The sequence below is a fragment of the Ovis aries genome, chromosome 7 (genome assembly GCF_016772045.2).
Source record: "Ovis aries strain OAR_USU_Benz2616 breed Rambouillet chromosome 7, ARS-UI_Ramb_v3.0, whole genome shotgun sequence".
Classification (NCBI taxonomy): Eukaryota; Metazoa; Chordata; class Mammalia; order Artiodactyla; family Bovidae; genus Ovis; species Ovis aries.
In genome coordinates this window covers 18,247,309-18,267,183 of record NC_056060.1, presented here as the reverse complement: position 1 = coordinate 18,267,183, position 19,875 = coordinate 18,247,309, and the positions used below count along the sequence as shown (strand labels likewise).

The 19,875-nt window shown below is 43.8% G+C and overlaps 1 protein-coding gene across 3 annotated transcripts in view; it reads right to left on the bottom strand.

The window, feature by feature from the left end:
• THSD4 (thrombospondin type 1 domain containing 4) overlaps positions 1–19,875 on the bottom strand; it is a 694,305-nt gene that overhangs the window by 356,286 nt on the left and 318,144 nt on the right. For all 3 annotated transcript variants that reach the window (XM_042252121.1, XM_027971544.3, XM_042252122.2), the window contains exon 7: positions 16,009–16,145. In XM_042252121.1, coding sequence (XP_042108055.1) covers positions 16,009–16,145 — 137 coding nt within the window. The remainder of the gene's footprint in view (positions 1–16,008; positions 16,146–19,875) is intronic.

Here is a 19,875-nt window from a genome sequence, read left to right as displayed (position 1 = left end):
CTAAAGACCCAGGGAGAGCTACTCAAAGTTTTCAGCATGTGACACTGGGAAGAAACGGGAAGCCCATGGCAGTGGCTGATTTACTGACCTACACCAGCAGTGATGAAGGCTTGAAGAAAGCAAGTGATAGAAAGAAGAGCAAGCCACAGCAACCCCCTGAGGCAGCTTGCGGACCCCAGTCGCCCCTGGATGTGGTGGGGGGAGGAAAGAGGAGTGGAGTGACACTCATATTTCTGGCCTGGATGACCAGCTGGGTGTTGCTCACGGAGATACAGAAGGAAGCTCCTATGAGAGTGAGATTATTTTCTTTGGGGGAAGTTGGGGGAAAGATAAGAAAAATTCCATTTTAATTATCCTGACATTTGAGGTCCTTGTTGGGCATCTAGGTGGAGCCATCTTGCATGTAGTTGCTAAGGGGGTAAAGTATGAGCTGGTCTCCACGACTGAACTCAGCCAAATCTCCCCCATGCTTCCTGTTTTGATGTACAAAGAAAGAACAATATCATAAAGGCCCTGTGTATTTACATAGGTAACATTTGAAGCCTACCACCTTGAAAAGAACTTTCTGAGGCTTTTAGCCATAAAACTAAACCATCAACTTCTTCCCCAGGTAGCCCAACCAATGATCCTGACCAGCCCTTGAACTTCAGGCTTGGATATACAGCTGCCTACTTGATCTCACCATTGGAAATGATTGGCAGGATCATCTGAGAAAAGGAAGAAACTCCGGTTGATCAAGTATAAGGAGATTAGAACACAGGTCTGGGGTTCCTGTTGTAAATGTGGTTGTAAGGTCAGGGGATACCCAGGTGAAAACTGGTGAAGAATGAATAGATTGTACAGTCTAGTAGCTCGAGATGAACAGTGCTGAACAATCTCAGGAGGAGGGCATGGCAACCCACTCCAGTATTCTTGCCTGGACAATCCCAGGGACAGAGGAGCTTGGTGGGCTACAGCCCATAGGGCTGCAAAGACCTGGACACGACTGACGTGATTGAACACACAGGTATGTGAACAATCTCATGGCCGGCTAAACAATAGGTTGACTCATTGACTTGAAGCAAGTACTACGCACTGACTCACTGTGCTGGTCAGTGGAGGGTCAAAGATGAGTAAGACAAGGTTGGTCATGGTTCAAGGTATTTCTGGGCATCCATGGAGAGGCAGACGTGTAAATCAAAAAGACGATAGAGAATTACAGGTGTCTTGATGGACGCCTGTCTGAGGCACAAGAAAAGCCTCCATCTTCTCCTGGGACCAAGAGGAGTAGTGTTACAGAAGAAATGATGCCTGAGCTGAGTCTTGTCTTGTCTGGTGAGTGGCTATTTGCCATTTGTACAGGGAAGAAGAGACGTTCCAGGCAGAAGAAGGTGGGGCAAAGTCTAAAGGCATAAACAGAGGCATGGCCTGTTCAGAGAGCTGTACTTGGTTTGCTGTGGCTGGACTAACTGCTTCAGGAGTAGAGAGGTAGGCACTGGCTACATCATAGCACACACTGATGCTACACTATGGAGTCTGGACTCTGTGGACAGTGAAGATGGGGATAGAGGGCACAGGAGGAGGGTAAATTTATTCTGATTTGTATTTTAAAATCTCCTGAACAGCAAAAGGATAGCTCAACTTTCATGAAAGAAAACAAGAAAAGAGGCAGGAAGATCAGTTAGGAGAACCCTGCAATGATCCAAAGAGCTGAAGACCAGAAATGAAGCAATGGCTTTAAGAAGACAAGAAAGGGGCAGACACAGAAGACTGTAAGAATGCAGAATGGACAGAACTTGGTCACCAAGGATGTGGAGAGGCTGGAAAACGGAAGGCATCCAGTTGGTCGGGCTTGGGAAACCAGAAGAATAAAGGTGCCGCTTGCCAAAGTCAGAAACATGAGGATGAACAAGGTGGGAGAGAAACGTGAGTTCAGCTGCGATCCCGTCAAGCATCTCCAGGCGGAAATGCACAGGAATGAATCAGCATCCGCCAGCAGCTCCAGAGAGACCTGATTGCAGAGGACACGTTGATTCTCTTGGTAAATTTCTGTCTCCTGACCGACAATTAAATCGATAAATGACTAGACAAGTTAGGAATGTCACGTGTGCTCACCGAAGAGGTGGTATCAGCCTAAGACACTTCAGCCTGGCTCAGTGCTTCTGCACTCTTCGTTTAATATTTTAGATGGAAACAGACCCACAGGCAATCTGACCCGCACTCAACCTGGACACCCCTCCCCCAGCACCAGTTTCTCAGCTTGTCCACGTTACCTGTGCATCTCTGTACGCCTGCCTGCCCCTGGCCCCCGCCCCCAGCCCCGTTTACTCCACGTTTAACAGGCATTCACACCGTTTTTGAAATGGAGGGCAGTACCACATGAAAAGGGCCATTCCATTGTTGGAAATTTCTGTTTCTTAGGGACATTGCTTTTAATCTTAGGAACTTTAAAAAAATGTTGACAAAAGGCCTGTTATCTCAGAAAGTACCCTCAGCCTTAGGAGAGGCAGATTTTTCAACTGAGAGAAAGCCTCTGATCTTCAGGCAATCTATGTAACAGAAGGGATGTGTGACAGTCTTCAAGTCTAGGATTTGCCTCAGGTCCTTTCTTCTAAAAAAATAAAATAGAAGTATTTGAAGAGCGTTTGCTATGCGGCTTTTGTTTTGAAATGACATTTGCCCACTGTGCTTTAATTCAGTACATAGCTTAATGGTTTAAGCGATGCTTGCTGCAGAATGGAATGGATTATAGCTTTGAAGATGCCACCTTTCAGGCTTTTCAAAAGCACATCAGCACGAGGAATTTTTTTTAACGATGGATCTGGGATGTTGCAGTTCTGCAAATGCCCAGCAGGGGGAGCAGGGCAATGTAAGTGGCCCCTTAAAATTTTTTGTTTCTTGCTTTTGAAATGTATAAGCACTTTTAAGGGGCTGTCTCAATGCTCTCTTGTTGCAAAATTTAACATTATTGCTCCTAATCCCAAATTCCAAAATACATGTGGCTTCCGAGCAATATTGTGTTCACACCTAGAAGGAGAGGAATACGTTTTTCTCTTCATTACAAGTGAAGCCCAGCTGAGAGCCAAGCCAAGCCATGTCAAGAGACTTGGGAGAGAACAGTTTTGTCTTATGGACACAAATAGTATTTACAAGCAGCCAGAGCAGCCCAGGGAGGCCACGTGAGGAAGGAGGAAAGACACAGCAGATGGGTCCAATCTCCCATAAAAGAAATGCTTTAAAAACAAAAATGAAAACAAAGCAAATCTTTCATTCCCTCCTCCCTCCAATTTGTATTTGGAAGGATTACAAACCTAAAGAAAAAGTTGCAAGAACAGTTCCATTAACATCCATGCATCCTTCTCTTAGATTCAGTGGCCAGTTTACCATACTTGTATTTTCCCTCTGCTCCCCTTTCTCCTCTCTCTCTCTCCTATTCATCAATTCCACTAATATATATAAATATATATATTTTAACTGAAGCATAGTTGTAAAACAATTTGTGTTAGTTTCTGCTGCCCAGCAAAGTGATTCAGATATATATATATACATACATATATATGTATATATACATTTTAAAAAATTCTTTTCCATTATGGTTCATCATAGGACATTAAGTATAGTTCTCAGTGCTATACAGTAGGGCCTTATTGCCCATCCAGTCCATACATAACAGTGTGCACCTGTTAACTTCAAGCCCCAATCCCTCTTTTTCCCCTCTACGTCTATGAGCCTGCTTATGTTTCACAGATAGGTTCTCTTTGCATCATGTTTGGCGTTCCACATATAAGTGATATCATATGGTATTTGTCTTTCTCTTTCTGACTTACCTCACTTAGCATGATCATCTCTTAAATCCATCCACGTTGCTACAAATTCCGCGCTTCCAAAAGACATGTAATTTCAACATTGAACTCTAGATGTCACTGTTAACCAGTTCTATGCAACCACCCTTCTATAAGGTAAAAGTCATCACCCAGATTAAAGTCACATTTATGTGATATTGTGCTACTTAATCTATAAAAACCGGAACAGCAATAAGACATAGGATTCCATTAAATAATACTGTATGTTTTCTAGCCTCACTTTCAGGGGCTCAAAAAAAATTTTTTTAAAGGCCTGTTTTTCCCCAAGTGAGAGATAGTAGCAAGAATGCATCATGCGCCGTTGGAATAGCAGGCATTGTCATATATTTGAAACCTCCTATTGGATATATGAGGTCTTTAGACTGGTCTTTTAGAAACTGATTTGAAACCCAAAGAATACAAAGACCTTTCACTCAGGACAAGCTCATCATAGCTTTCATAAGGGAAACAGCACAGTTAAAGGTTTTGTCAAGTACAGTTTTGAGAAAACAAGGTTGGTATCTGGAAACCAAAACCTGAAACCAGCTCTTTTAACTCACATGATTATATTCAGTTCCTTGACAATCATGGGCCACTACTAAGCTTCCTTCCTTGGTTCATTTGCATGAGTTTGGAGATTGGACAAAAAAGATCTTTTCTCCTGGCACTCTCTCAAGGTTTCAAGTATTAGGACATCAAGTATTCCTATAACTGCTAGCATTATGCTAAAAATAAAACACAGGAAAACATAGTAAAAATAAGTAGGAAAATAGTAAATTTCTAACCATCAGGACATATTGATAAGCTTTAAAGAAATCAATAGGATCCATAAACATACTATATAAAATTTCTAGAAGATATTTCTGTTTATTGAATGACAGAAGATGGGACCTCAAGAACCGATTTGCTCTTAGGAACTGCATTTTTTTCCCCTATCAAATCTGGTTTATTCTAAAAGCAAAGAGCTGCTGGAACTTTTATTCTGTACTTTTCAATAAACCTTAAGAAATCTTACAATTCCTTTTTTTTTTTTTGTGCCATGGTTTTGCCATCTGGAGTACCTTTCGTGATTGTAACTTCTGTTATTCTAGTCCTAAAAGTCACGAAGCATACATTTTCCAATCAAATGAAAATGTATTGTAAATACAAAGTCTTGCTAAAGCCCCTAAACGTAGATGGCTTTTCCAAGTGATAAACAACGAAGGCCATGAGTACAGTAGCTCCAAGCAAACTTACCTTTCATAAGTTTAAATGCCATCCATTTTATTTCTCTTTCAAAATATATGTTCTGGAATTCATTTATGAACAGACATACAGACAAATGGAATATACTAGAAAGCCCAAAATACATAGTTACATATATACACACATACATTCATACATATGGTAATAAAGAGGGAACCCCAAAATAGTGGGGGAAAGATTTATTCAATTATAGTAAAGGCATAACTGGGTAGCCATCTGAAACAAAGTAAAATTGAATCCATACCTCACATGATACACGGGAATAAATTCCAAATGGATTAATATGAAGTACAAAAATGTAAAAGCATAGTTATAAATTACTGTAAGACACAGAAGAAAATTTTTAACTTCAAAGTGTAGTCTTTCCATGACACAAAATCTAGAATCAGACACAAGAAAATTACTAAATTCACCATTTAAAAAATGTACAACCTCTGCTTAGCAAATAAATAAATAAAACTACATGAGCAAAGATATAGGTCAAAGGCTACTTGAAAAAAAAGCCTTGAAATTTATATATTAAAAAATTCTTTCATGTATGAAAAGCTTCTACAAATTAAGAGAATGATCAACAACCCAAAAGAAAGACAAATCACAGGGGAGGAATATAAATGGTTCCCCAGGTCAGGAGATCAAGGTGCGTACAATGCAGGGCAGGGGCTGGAATGAGACAGGTGAGGTATGTAAGGTACAACATTTAAGGAGACCCTGAGAATTTCATTTTATTCAGTGCTGCCTTAAATTCTGCATCCGAGGCACCTCACTCATCCCCCTCCAAGCTGAATGGATCATCCTACACACAGGAAAAGAATCACAACCTCACTCAAAATAAACACAAATGAAAACTACCCAAGATACCATTTTTCACTTATCAGATTGGCAAAAATCCAAATGCTGGACAACACACCACCCTCAGACGTTGCTGGTCTAAGGGTTAGTTGTTTCAACCCCTCTGGAGAGCAATTTGCCACCCACTGGGCATTAAAATCACAAATCCATATGTACTCTTGACTCACGTCTAAGACTTCATCCTAGAGGCACAGACAAACATAAAATGGACTTAGACACACGAGTATTTATTGTAGAGTTCACTGCTGGTAACAGTAAAAGATCGGATGTGACCTAAACATGCATCACGGTTAAATAAGCTATGGTTAGTTTATACAGTGCAGTACCATGCCACTGTCAAATGAAGGGGTATGTGCTTTAGATACTGAAATGGGAAGTTCCTCAAGATATATTAAGAAAAGCAAGGTCCAGGTGGTAGCCAAGGGGGAGCGGATGGGGGAGGGATGGACTGGGAGTTTGGGGTTGGTGGGTGCAAACTATTACATATGGAATGGATAAACAACAAGGTCCTACTGAATAGCCCTGGGAACTATTAACACAGCCAATATCTTGTGATGAACCATAATGGAAAAGAATATGAAAATAGAATGTACATATGTGTAACTGAATCACTTTGCTGTACAGCAGAGATTGGCACAACACTGTAAATCAACTATACTCTAACTATATTTAAAAAAAAAAAACCATCTGCCTTAAAAAAGGGAACTATCAGAGAGGGGTTATTCCTGTTGGGGAACGGGAAGCTGGGTGGATGGAGACAGAGGATCACTTTTTTTTTATATTGGAGTCGAGTAAATATATTATTATCTATTAAAATTAGGAAATAAAAATGTGTTTTCCTCTGGCACTGCTGTCCTCTTATATCTATTTCTACCGAGACGCATGACACCTCAGGATATTTTTCTGAAGCTTGTCTCTCACCCTAGCAGAGCTGCTCACTATTTGGTGTGACCTGACTTTTGGCAGAAATGTAAACAAGATGCCCAAACTCGGAGTCAGGGTAATAGGCTTTCAGGCTCTACTGAATCACTATCAGGCTAAGCAGCCTACTTTTTAAGTCTAATCCTATGTCAATATTATCAATTAAGAACATAAGCTGACTCAGCAAGAAAGGGCACAGGAGCCAAGGGGAAAGAGGGGACCTTGGCTTGTTAGTCTAAATAGACACTGCCTTGTGGCTTCCATATGCAATACAGTTTTCTGCATCCCTAAATATCTTAAAGATATTTATTTATTCGGCTGCATTGCGTCATAGTTGTGGCAGGTAAGATCGCTGATCTTCATCATGGCTGCAAACTCTGTGGGATCCAGCTCCCTTGAAAAGGAAAAGTTAACATTTTACATAACCTCCTGCTCCTTCTGCCTCTGTAACTCAGCTTGCTCCTTGCAAAGTCTGGATCACGTAGGTCTCAGAAAGTGGGGACTCACAATACTGGGAACTGGAGCTTATCTCATTCACCCTTGTCCTGCTCTTTGCAATCGCTCAGCCCCTGCAGACCCGCAAACCTGCTTAATCATGCCTGTCCGAATATAAAAACTCTGTAACCCCTCTGTTTACGGCTCAGAGCGTGGAGTGTTAACTCCTCTGGGCCCACTCGTGTAATAAACCGGAGTTCTCCAACTCTCCAAGTGTGGTGCGTGGTTTTTCGATTTCTACAACACCCCGACCAGGGATCTATCTCAGGCCCTCTGCCTTGGGAACTTGAGACTTTGCTATTGGACCACAGGGAAATCCCCCTGACGTCGTTATATACAGTGAGTGTTGCGTAACTCTGCAGCCTCCGTATCCTACTCAGCAGTGCTTCTAGCCTGTATTTGGTTCAGGGCAGGAATAGGGATGGATTGGGGCAAGAGTGGACTGTCTGGCCCAGGGGACTTTGCTGAAGTTTCATTTTCTCAGTTACATGTACCATTCAGCACCCTTACCAATTTGGTTAAGAATATTCCTTAAGTTCCCTTTGGGGTAAAGCGGTCCCTTCCTTCAGAAGAACAGGGCAAAGGGACTTGAAAATCCTCTCTTCTGACACTCTGGTATAGGACGGACCATCGGGAAGGGCAGGTTGGAGGCCTTGTGCACCCTACCCCAATTCCACCTGAGCAAACCTTCTCTCATCTGTTTTAATACTAGAGACCCTGGCTGACCCCCAAACGTGTTTTTGACCCATAATACCACCTATTTCCTAGGGCAATCTTTTTGGGCCTAGACGATAACTCAGTGGAGGACTTGCTCTTGCTAAAGCCAGCATTCACCCAGGAAAACGCGAATACTTTGGAGGAAGGAAGGATAGCACCATCAGTGGGGGACCAGATTCACCCAAGGGCAGGGAACAGAAGAAAATGCAAAATAACCACCTCGGTATCTATGAGTTCCTGAGCACAGTGAGTGTCCTGGGGCCTGGCTGGAGGCCTGACACACATTTTCTCCAATCCCTGGACGTGTATGGCTGGGAGTACTGCCTGCACTTGTAATACAGAACCCTGCTTGCCTTGGAGAGCTTCCCCTGACATCCAACTAATGTATGCCTCTCACCACGGTTCACTATTTCAGTTTCCCTATCAACTTCAAAGCGCTTATCAAAATCTGTCATTCTTTTGTTTGTTAGTGAAAGTCACTCAGTCGTGTCCAACTCTTTGCGACCCCATGGACTGTAGCCTGTCAGGCTCCTCTGTCCGTGGAATTCTCCAGGCCAGAATGCTGGAGTGGGTAACCATTCCTTTCTCCAGAGGATCTTCCTGACCCAAGGATCAAACCCTGGTCTCCTGCATTGCAGGCAGATTTTTAACAGTCTGAGCCACCAGGGAAGATTTTTGTTTGTTAACTGACTGTTTATCGCTTTCTCCATTAAATTTTAAGCTCAGTGTAGGGAGGAACTATTTTCATCTTTCCCATTTTTTTTCTTATCTCCAGTGCCTAGCCCAGTGTATGGCTGGGAGCAGGCTACACAAAAATATAAGACTGTTTGTTGAAAGCTCAAAGAGGAGGGGATATATGTATACATACAGCTGCTTCATTTTGTTGTACAGCAGAACTAACACAACATTGTAAAACAATTATACTCCAATTAAAAAAAAGATGAATTAATAATGTGTGTTGCTTGGGTTGTTGATTAATGCTTCGTTAATCCTGTTCTTGATCATTCTTAGGAAAAGAGGTTTGGAAAGTCATTTTCTAACTTGCTCTTTGGTTCATTCATTGACATACTTTTAAAACTTACTCAATTTATTAAAAAATCTTAATACCTTAAGTGTCAAGGGAAATACTGACTAAAACCGCCTGCCCTGGCCAGGGCAGATAGTAGCTACTTGTATGAGCTAACTTGGAATAGGAAGTCCTGGTAAGGAACTCAGAACTAACAAGCCACCACCAACCGGAAAAATTTGGGAAAGGTCAGAGTAAGACAGGAGATGCCAGTCCATATGTCCCACCAACATCCCAGAACCCTTCTTGCTGGAATCCATCTTGCTGAGGGATGCAAGCATCATTGGGAAGGGCCCTGAGCCAGAATGCCTGGCCAGAGGCAACCCAGAAACTAATCTCATCACCGTAAAACCCAAAACTCCGAGCCACATAGCACAGCGGTCCTCCTGGGTTCCTTTACCCGCTGCTCTCTGCCTGGGCGCCCCTCCCCAAAAAGGTCTCTTGCTTTGTCAGCACGTGTGTCTCCTCAGACAATTCATTTCCGAGTGTTAGATAAGAGCCCACTCTTGGCCGTGGAGGGGATCCCCCCTCCTGCAACAAAAGCACTGAGGATACAAATATGTATAATACTCCCTCAGCTTTAGGAGTTCAGACACATGTCAAAATAACCGTAACATAATATGATAAGCATTTTAATACTCACAAGCAGAAAGTACTCTTAGAACACAGTTTGCTTGGGGTGGAAATACAATAGGGAATCCACCAAGTCACATAAGCTCAGAATTTAAGCAAAGTAAAAGCCCTCCACCCTCTTTCAAGGCTCGATTCATGCACATGTCTGGCATAGGCCAGAACACTTTACTCAACGCAACTGACTCTCTTAGTTTCGTTCAAATAACAAGAGAACTCTGAGCAAAGCCCGCAGAATCCAGCCACTGACCAAAAAAGAAAACAAAGAAGCAACTTGGGGCAAATAGGCAGAGAAAGGAGCAGGACTGTTTGGTTCAGCAGAGTGCCACGGGAGTTTATAGCAGAGGGTGGAAGAAACTTGGCGCCCGAATACAGGGGCGTGCATAGATGCATACGCCCATCATGTCATCCTTTTCGGTCACGGCAACACTCTGGTCCAGAGCTTATCTCTGAACATGTGGAAAGAGTTACCTTGCTGTAATTTATTGAATAAATATGAAACTGTCCACTGATGCGTCCTGCTGGAGCCATTGGAAGCTGAGCAGTGCCCCAGCTGGGAGAGGAGGTGTGAAGGCTCCCCCGCCCTCGCCCCTGAGGATGGGTAGATGGTGCAGGCAAAGGCTGACCAGGCTATGGGGAGGGGCAGTGTGTGGCAGACAGGGGTCTTCCCCCCACAGCAGAAAGCACCGTGGGAGACTGCACTCTCACACTTGCTTAGCTTCTTCCTGTCATTAGCTCTGTCTGGACTCAAGAAATTCAGTGTGAGCAAAATTAAAAACAAGATGAGGGAGACAGGAGCCTGGGGAGGTGCCAAGAATTCTGCCTGACATTCAAAGCCTTGGGTTCCGGGGATCTGGCCAAGGGGGCTCCGCGTCCTTGTGCGAGCAGCCTTCCACTGCCCATCAAGCCAAAAGGAAAAGCTCTGTGCTGGATTTAAGACGAGTTTCATTTGCTAAAACCCCAGAGACTGAGTCACCAAGTACCTCAATTCATTTACACATTTATTTTAAGCACCTATTGAAAAGCAAAGTGCCTGGAATTGCTCCCGGCCTGGATGGGTGGTAGGCTGGGGACACGGGAACAAATGAGCACAAGAAGTGGGAACAGAAGAACAGAAACAGTGTTCAAGGGGGTCAGCCAGTGGCTTTTGAGCAGAGTCCACTGGGTGGTCCAAGAGTGGACAAGGAATGGCTCTCCAGGCTGACAGTGTGCCCTTGCTTGTGAAGGCACAACCTGAACGCCGGCTGGGTCAGGGGGCAGCAAGTCCCAGCTCGGCCAGCATCTTGGCCCTGGACTTTATTCCCTGGAAATGGGGAGTCACAGATGGAATTTAAGCAAGAGAGAGGCATATTCTAATGTGTATTTTAGAAAGACAGTTTGCTTTGGAAAGAGGGGGTGAGGAAAATAAACTCTGAAGAGGGGAGACAGCGGAAGCACATGAGTTTCATCCTATCACATTTAAATTACTTTCTGTTCTGATGAACAATTCACTGAAAAAGCCAATAGCCAACTCTCCATGTAGCACTGACAGGGTCCAACTCATTTTATCTTCATAACAGTCCTCTGTAAAATGGGGACTAATAATTCCTGTTGACTGAGTTATTGTGAAGACACATGGCTTAAGGAAATCCTTCTGTATGAACAGCACACAGCGCAGTGTCTGGCACAAGGCAAGTTCTCAGAGGGGCTCCTTGCTGTCTGCATCAGCTCCAACACATTCCTGCATGAAGGTTTTGCATCAGCCTATTGTCTTATTTTATTTTTTGGCATCAGCCTATTATTTCAAGGCACCTACTCAAGGACTGTTTCTTTACCACCAGGGATTGTCTTCTGGGGGGAAGCAGGGTAGGTCTTGGGGGTGATTCTGATTCTTCCAGGAACATTTAAATGTGAAAGCCTGAGGTTTCTGAAAGGCTGGTCTCCAGGGAGCTAAGGGTTTTTTTTGTGTGTGTGTGTGTGGGGGGGTTTCTTTTTAGTTTTTATCCAAGGGACCTTGTTCTTTCAAATGCCTGCCATACTTTTGTAAGCAAAGTTTCATCTATTTTATTAAGTTGTCAGCAAAAATAGCATGCACATGATCAAACCATGAAAATGTAGAATTTTTTAGACAGAGTTTGAAACTGAGATCAAGTAAAAAAAAAAAAATCATAGCAAGTTAATGTGATGCTTAACGATAGAAAGGATTACTGAGCTGTTCTCTATTAATTAGACATATATGCTGTCCCATTCCCATCAATACCAATCATGAGTGGGTGTGGCAGAGACTTCTCTGAAGACTGGCCAGAGGTTCTAGCCAGTCTAGTCTGATGTCTAGAGGGATGAAGTTAAGATGAAGAAATCTCTGTGGGTTTCAGATACACTTTCTTGCTTTAGGAAAAGTCAGGGCTAGAGCTCTCCCTTCAAAGCCTAGCTATCAAAGTGCAGTCCTTAGCCTGAAGCTAAGATTTGGGATCCTTCACTCCCTGTCAAGAAAGGAAGTATCACACACCTCTGAGAGACTGGAGAGGAATCCCCATGTTCTCCAACCCTGAGCACGAGGACTTTTGCATTCTTACAAGCCTGGCTTCTCTTGCAACTCTTGGATCAGAAACATCAATGGAGCTCCAGCAACAGGGTAAACACAGGCTGGCCAGGGAGCACTCCGTGGGCACTGGAAGAGCATTCCAGCTTGCTCTGGGTGGGCCCGGGGCCTTTCTGTGGCCTTGTGTTGGGAGCACGCCCTCCTCCTCCAGCTACTCTTGTGTGGGTTTAGCTCATAGCTCATATTCTCATTTAGTGCTTGTCACTTTTCATTAACTTTCGTTGCAGGCCTGGGTTTGCTTTCCCCTCTCTGTGGCTGGCAGAGGCTCTGTGGAGCTATTTCAGATGTAGAGACTCCTGTTGGAGAGTGATAGCCCTCCCAGCCACAGGTCAGAGAGGCAGAGACAGCAATTTGAATTCTGGGCTTCCAATCAGATATTCAAAAAGGGCACTCTACCCTTTGAAAGTTACAGAGTAAACAGAACTTAGCCTGGGAAGCAAATGTACTTCTGATTATTTAAACTGAAGTTCTGGTGAGGACACTACAGTCAGTTGTTCCAAAAATGTCTATGAGCAAATTTTGGGTAAATACACAGAGAACAAATACGAAGTAATATCAAAGTTGTCCTTATAACATCAAATTCCTATTCATCTACTCACATCCTGGGCAATATCTGTCTCAGTCTTCTTGCAATTATCATCTTCAAACTGTGTTGTCTGACACCATTAGTTTTCATCAATTAGTAAGAATTCATACCCTTATGTCCTTATTAGTATTTGTTTTTCTTTCGTATCATCAGCTTAGAGGTACTTAAGGCAATACTAAGAAAACAAGCTCCCCCAGTGGAAACAGACCACATTTCCTCTTCCTTCCAACTCATCTCACCATTCTATATTTACATGTCTGGCTCTTTGTGAACTGTGCTTTAATCAAAGGGTCCTTTAAAACTTTGCTACTCAAAATATGACCCATGGACCAGCAGCATCAGCACCACATGGGAACTTGTTATAAAAATAGACTATTCAGGACTTTCCCCAGACCTACCAACATCAAATCTAACATCCCCTGGAGAGTCTGCAGCACAGGGACACTGCCTCAAAGGGTAATGTGAACACATGTACCCCAGTGTTCACTGCAGTACCACTTACAAGAGTCAGAACATGAAGGCAACCTAGATGTCTATCAACAGATGAGTAGATAAGTTGGGGCACATGTATACAATGGAATATTACTCAGTCATAAAAAGGAACAGATGTGAATCAGTTGAACTGAAGTGGCTGAACCTAGAACCTGTTATACAGAGTGAAATAAATCAGCAAGAGAAAAACAAATATCATATATTAATGCACATATATGCATGGAATTTAGAAAAATGGTACAGATTAACCTATTTGCAGGGCAGGAATAGAGCCACAGACGTGGAGAATGGACTTGTGCACACAACTGGAGGAGAGGGTGGAACGAACCGGGAAAGCAGCCCTGACACGTACGCTGCCATGTGTGAAACAGATAGCCAGTGGGATACTGCTCTGTAATGCAGGGCGTCCAGCCTGGTGCTGTGGTGACCTAGAGGAGTGGGACGGGAGGTGGGGTGCGAGAGGCTCAACAGGGAGGGGATTGTGTATACAGATGGCTGAGTCACGTTGTTGTGCTAACACAACACTTTAAAGCAATCATCCTCCAGTTTAAAAAGATAAATTTAAAAATAGAAAAAAATTTAAAATCGCAGCCAAAATATATAAGGAAAAATTATTATAAAGATGTATCTGTCAACTAAAGTATTTTAATTTTTCTGCAAAATAGGATAATATGAATCTCACAAATCTATAATTTGCTAAAAAATTCAAATACTTCTGCATAAAAAATTCAAATACAACAGGTCATATGTGGGCATAAGTGAACATAATACCAGGAAAAGCCAGCCTGCTTTACTAAGTGCCAGACCTGATATGAGGACCATATGTGTTTGGCTCATGACTCTTCACTACAAAGCAGGAGGTCGGTACCATCCTCCTCGTGCTGTAGGTGATGTAGGGGCACCGAGAGCTCATGGGACTTGTGCAAGGTTACACAGTCAATGATCAAAGTAGGACTGAATCCAAGCGGTCTGACTTCAGAGGGCATGTTTTTAACCGCTGCACTATCACATCTCCTAGCAGTGTGCACTTGGATTCAGGAAATTAAACTGTTGATTCAGGATCCGAAAGAAAAGCTAGGTTGCTATAAAGTGCTTTTCAGGCTCAGTTAACATTTAGAAGAAGGGACTAGTTGAGTCAGAAATTACAAACTCTAATGGGACTTCCTTCAGTATTATCTGAAGACAGTAACGATAGAGGGGATGCATGAAACCCAGTGGTTTTTCCCAAAGGAGTCGAAATTGGGGCCAGATAGGTCTCAGCCTCCAGTGTGCTCCCCACCATATTCCTTGACTCTTTTGAACTCCACCTCGAAGCTTTGTGGGTTTCTTGTCTGTCCAAAGGCAACGCCACATGCATCAAGTATCAAATGACAGCTTTCTCCTTTCTTTATTCATAGTCTCAGACTATCCATGTTGTTGCTGTTTAGTTGCTGAGTCCTTTCCGACTCTTTGCGACCCCATGGACCGTAACCCACCAGGCTCCTCTGTCCATGGGATTTCCCAGGCAAGAACACTGCAGTAGCTTGCCACTTCCATCTCCCAGGGATTTTCCCAACCTAGGTATTGAACCCGCATCTCCTGCATTGCAGGCGAATTCTTTACCACTGAGCCACCTGAGAAGCCCCAGAATATTCATACTGCTTTGATAAATTAGTTTGTATTCTATTTAGAACCTCATGAAGAAAAAGGCTGGAGGGGGAATGAGGTGCTTATAAATCACACTTGAGTAGCTCTAATACTAAACAGTGCAACAATTTACATTGAAACGTTTAGATGTGACAGCCAAAGAGCCCTTCCTTTGATGAAACTCAGTCCTGCCTGCCATTGAGTGTTAATTAAGATAGAATCTTAGCCTGGGCTCCAAAAAGTCATTTACCTGCTAGAGTCAGACCTCCACGCTTACATTTATAGATGAAAGGAGGGTGGGCATCCAGGCCCCAGTGAATATACTGTGGAACTGGTGCCATCTCTCTGGTGCGCCTGTTTTTAAGCAAATGGTGCTTTTCTGTGAAAGGGTAGCATCCCACAAGGATTCTCTCCAGCCCAGAATGTTTGCAGAATGCAGGGTGGGGAGTTCTTGGAACAGACTTCAGAAGTCCAGGGAGGCTGAAAACTTCCTGTTGAAAGTACAGCTTTGGCTATAAAGGCACTAGACGGCTTTCATTTGGAAGCCTGCCCCAGTTGGTGGGAGGCAAGATAAAATATGCCATGCCCTTAAAATGCCACCCTGACGACGCCAACCACCTCTTGACTGATCCAGCAGTGCCCTTTTCATAACCTCCTCTTCAGAGGTAAGGAAGAAGCTCCAGATCCAACAAGGAAAGATCCCTGAGTTTCTCAGGACGCACATGATGAAAACGTAAATCACTTAATGACTGAAATGCCAGAGTGAGATCTGGCAACTCCCAAAGATCGAAAACTCAGAGCAGACCAGACGGCCCTGTTTAATCCACTTCTCCCAGAGCTCATGGTTCAGAGTTGTGGGGTGGGGTTGACCATAGGTGATAGGGAGGAAGCATGCCACAGCCTGGCAAACAGTGCAGTCTGCAGGCACAGATCAAACACCCCGAGACCCACTCCAGACACCCCAGTCTGGGGCACTTACCTTGCACTGCCCGGACACGCAGATGGCCGTCCCGTTCTGGTCACAGGGGGTACCATCAATGACCTTCTCAGCTTGCCGAACATAGAAGCGGTAGCCCATTGCCTGGCAGTTCAGCTCACACTTCCGATTGCCCTTGACTACCAAAAACAACAACAAAACCAATCAGCATCTTTTATCTTTCTGTATTTTTTTTTAATTAGGATAAAATTCACATCACATAAAATTAACTGTTTTAACCAAATCATGTATCTCAATGGCTTTTAGTATACTCACAATGTTTACAACCATTTCCACAAATTAACCTCAGAACATTTCCATCACCCCAGAAAGGAACGCTGGACCTATTAGCTGTCACCCCAACCTCTCCTCCTCCCAAGACCTTCAGTTCAGTTTAGTTCAGTCGCTCAGTCGTGTCCGACTCTTTGAGACCCCATGAATCGCAGCACGCCTGGCCTCCCTGTCTACCACCAACTCCCGGAGTTCACTCAAACTCACGTCCATCAAGTCGGTGATGCCATCCAGCCATCTCATCCTCTGTCGTCCCCTTCTCCTCCTGCCCCTAATCCCTCCCAGCATCAGAGTCTTTTCCAATGAGTCAACTCTTTGCATGAGGTGGCCAAAGTACTGGAGTTTCAGCTTTAGCATCATTCCTTCTAAAGAAATCCCAGGGCTGATCCCCTCTAGAATGGACTGGCTGGATCTCCTTGCAGTCCAAGGGACTCTCAAGAGTCTTCTCCAACACCACAGTTCAAAAGCATCAATTCTTCAGCGCTCAGCTTTCTTCACAGTCCAACTCTCACATCCATACATGACCCCTAGAAAAACCATAGCCTTGACTAGACGGACCTTTGTTGGCAAAGTAATGTCTCAAGACCTTGGCAGCCACCAAATCTATGTTCTGTCTCTATGGATGTGCCTATTCTCGGTATCTCACAGTCACACACATTTAAAATGCACTACAGCTATTAGATCTCTCTGTATTTGATGGTAGAGAGAAGAGGTTGCATCTGGATCTGCACACATAGTAGAGATCTGATGCTGAGTGAATATCATAAAGGAATTCTTAAAGAATCTCACAGTACAAATAGGACTTCACTTTTAGGCATCCTCCCATCTTTAACAGTCTCAATTATATCATATAAATCAGTAATCACAGTGAGCACACAATGTTTGCGTTCTGCTTTTTATTACTTAAAATCTATGCAGTTATACCATTTTATGTTCTTTTAAATGGCCCAAGTTTCCTGTAATAATTCCTCCATTATGAGACATTTAAGTGGTTTGCCTATCACCTTAGACTGAAGTCTAAAGTCCTTTCAAGAGCTGAACCTCACCTACCTTTATAGTCTCATTTCCTACTGTTCTATTTCCAACGAAGCACTTCCTCTGTGCAGCCGTTGATCACTGCTCTTCTGGCTTTGCCTATTTGACTAGCACCTGCTTCTACTTTGCTTTAGATCCCAGGTCACCCTCTCCGGGAAGCCCTCCATGGATCCTGATCTGCCCTCTAAGTTCATCTATCACAGGCTGATCCAGTCTCCTCTACTATACGGTTCAACAAACATCATTTGAGGCATGGCTTTGAGGGACTGCAGAGAAGTGTCTGTCTTTTTTAGCTAATTTACTGCTGGCTGCACAGTGTCTTTGTTGCTGTGCGCGGGCTTTCTCTAGCTGCAGTAAGCAGGGGTTACTCTTCCTTATGGAGCATGGGCTTCTCATTGTGGTGGCTTCTCTTGTTGCAAAGCATGGGCTGGAGGGTGTGCAGGCTTCAGTAGTTACAGCACGTGGGCTCGGTAGTCGTGGTTCTCAGGCTCTGGAGGGCAGACCCAGTACTTGCAGTGCGTGGGCTTAGCTGCTGCATGTGGGGTTTCCCAGAGCAGGGATCGAACCCATGTCCTCTGTATTGACAGGTGAATTGAATTCTTAACCATTGGGCCACCAGGGAGGTCTGAGATGTGTCTGTCTTACTCACTTTTGTATCTCCAGCACTCAGTAGAGAGCTTGGGCATAGGACAAATGCTCAACAAATACCTGATGAATAAAGGGAAGGATGTGTGCCCAGTTGTTCAGTAGAGTCCAACTCTTTTGACCTCACGGACTGTAGCTCACCAGACTCCTCTGTACATGGGATTTTCCAGGAAAGAATACTGGAGCGGGTTGCCATTTCCTTCTCCAGGGGATCTTCCCAGATGAGGGATCGAACCTGGGTTTCCTGAATTGCAGGCGGTCTCCTGCCTTGTAGGTGGATTCTTTACTGACTGAGCCACCAGGAAAGCCCCAAAGGGAGGGGCAGAGAAAGTAAATATTGGCCTTTGGAGGTGTTTTAATTTTTGTTTTTCTCTCCTCTCTCCCCACTAGATAGATTCCCCTACCTCAGAGTCTTCCTTTATATTTCTGTTACCTCACACAGAGCCTGCTGCTCAATAAATACTGAATCAATTACTGCTATGACTAATATTTTCAGAGCAATCTAGTTGCCTCCAAAATAAGAATGAGAAAAATGTTCAGGCGAGATATATTTCCATATCCAAGGGAGAAAGACATGCCAAGTACATACTGATTTTGTTTAACTGTGTTTGGAGACGAGACTAATGCTATGCTCAACCATAGACAGCATGTTCCAGGGTCATGCCTTTGTCTGAAAATATGATTACTGCACTGGATAATTCTGACTTTTTCCTACATAACACAATACATCATATTTTCCCGAGTGTGGCTGCCTGACTCTCGTAGCAACGAACTTCCTTCTACTCCAAAGCTATTGAAAACCACTTATAGGAAATCGCAGGCAACCTGTGGGACCATGTGGATTAGGGAAGACTGAATCTTCTGTGCGCTCTGAGCTCTATCGAAGAAGTCAAGAGACTTGATTTCCTATCCTAGCTGCCTGAAAGATATGAAGTGATCTTGGAAAAGTCAGTGATTACCAAAGACGGAAGCACTATGGGAATTATCTGAAACCAAACTGTCATTTTATAGATGAAACACACACACACACACACACACACACACACACACACACACACACACACACACACACACACACCCAAGCCCAAAAAGGAAGTGACAAGTTGGAGGGAAAACCAGTCTCCTACAATGTGCATTTTTGTGTCATCTATGTATCCAAACCCCATTTCCTCTCTCCCAGCTCCATACTTACTGAAGCTATAGCAGAAACTATCCAAGTGCATTGCATTTTGATGTAATAAAAGTGTTGATAAAGCAGCCTACAGAGGGCAAGGGTTTTGAGTTCTGATTTCTCTGGGTTCCTCCCAATTGCTTCTATCCTTAGGAATAGTATCATTGGCAGCCACAAGTTTATTCCTCAATATTGCAATCATACTACAGAAGAACTTTCTGAGAACAACAACAACAAAATAATGGTTAATCAGGAGACAATGACAGCAAATGGGCTACATGGAAATAACCCAGAGAAATGAACTTGAGTCTGGGTTTCTTCTAGCTGTGGCCCAAACCAGCTAGGCCTACCCCTCCGCCTATGTGGCAGAGGCAATGTCCCTGCCTCTCAGACTTGCAACAGGGAAAAAGGTGATCCTAGGAGACAATTGAAACCCGGAGACAAGTGACTACTTAATAAAACTGCCCAGAATCCTGCTGCCTTAGCAATACTCCATGTAGAGCTTCTCATAAAATTACATAAGCCCTGGACTTCCCTGGTGTCCAGTGGTTAAAAATCCACCTGTCAATGCAGGGGACATGGGTTCAGTCCCTGGTCCAGAAAGATCTTACACGTCACGGGGCAACTTAGCTCTTGCACCACAACTCCTGAGCCCTCGCTCTGGGGCTCACAGGCCACAGCTACTGAAGCCCTCGTGTCCCAGAGCCTGTGTTCCACAATAAGAGAGG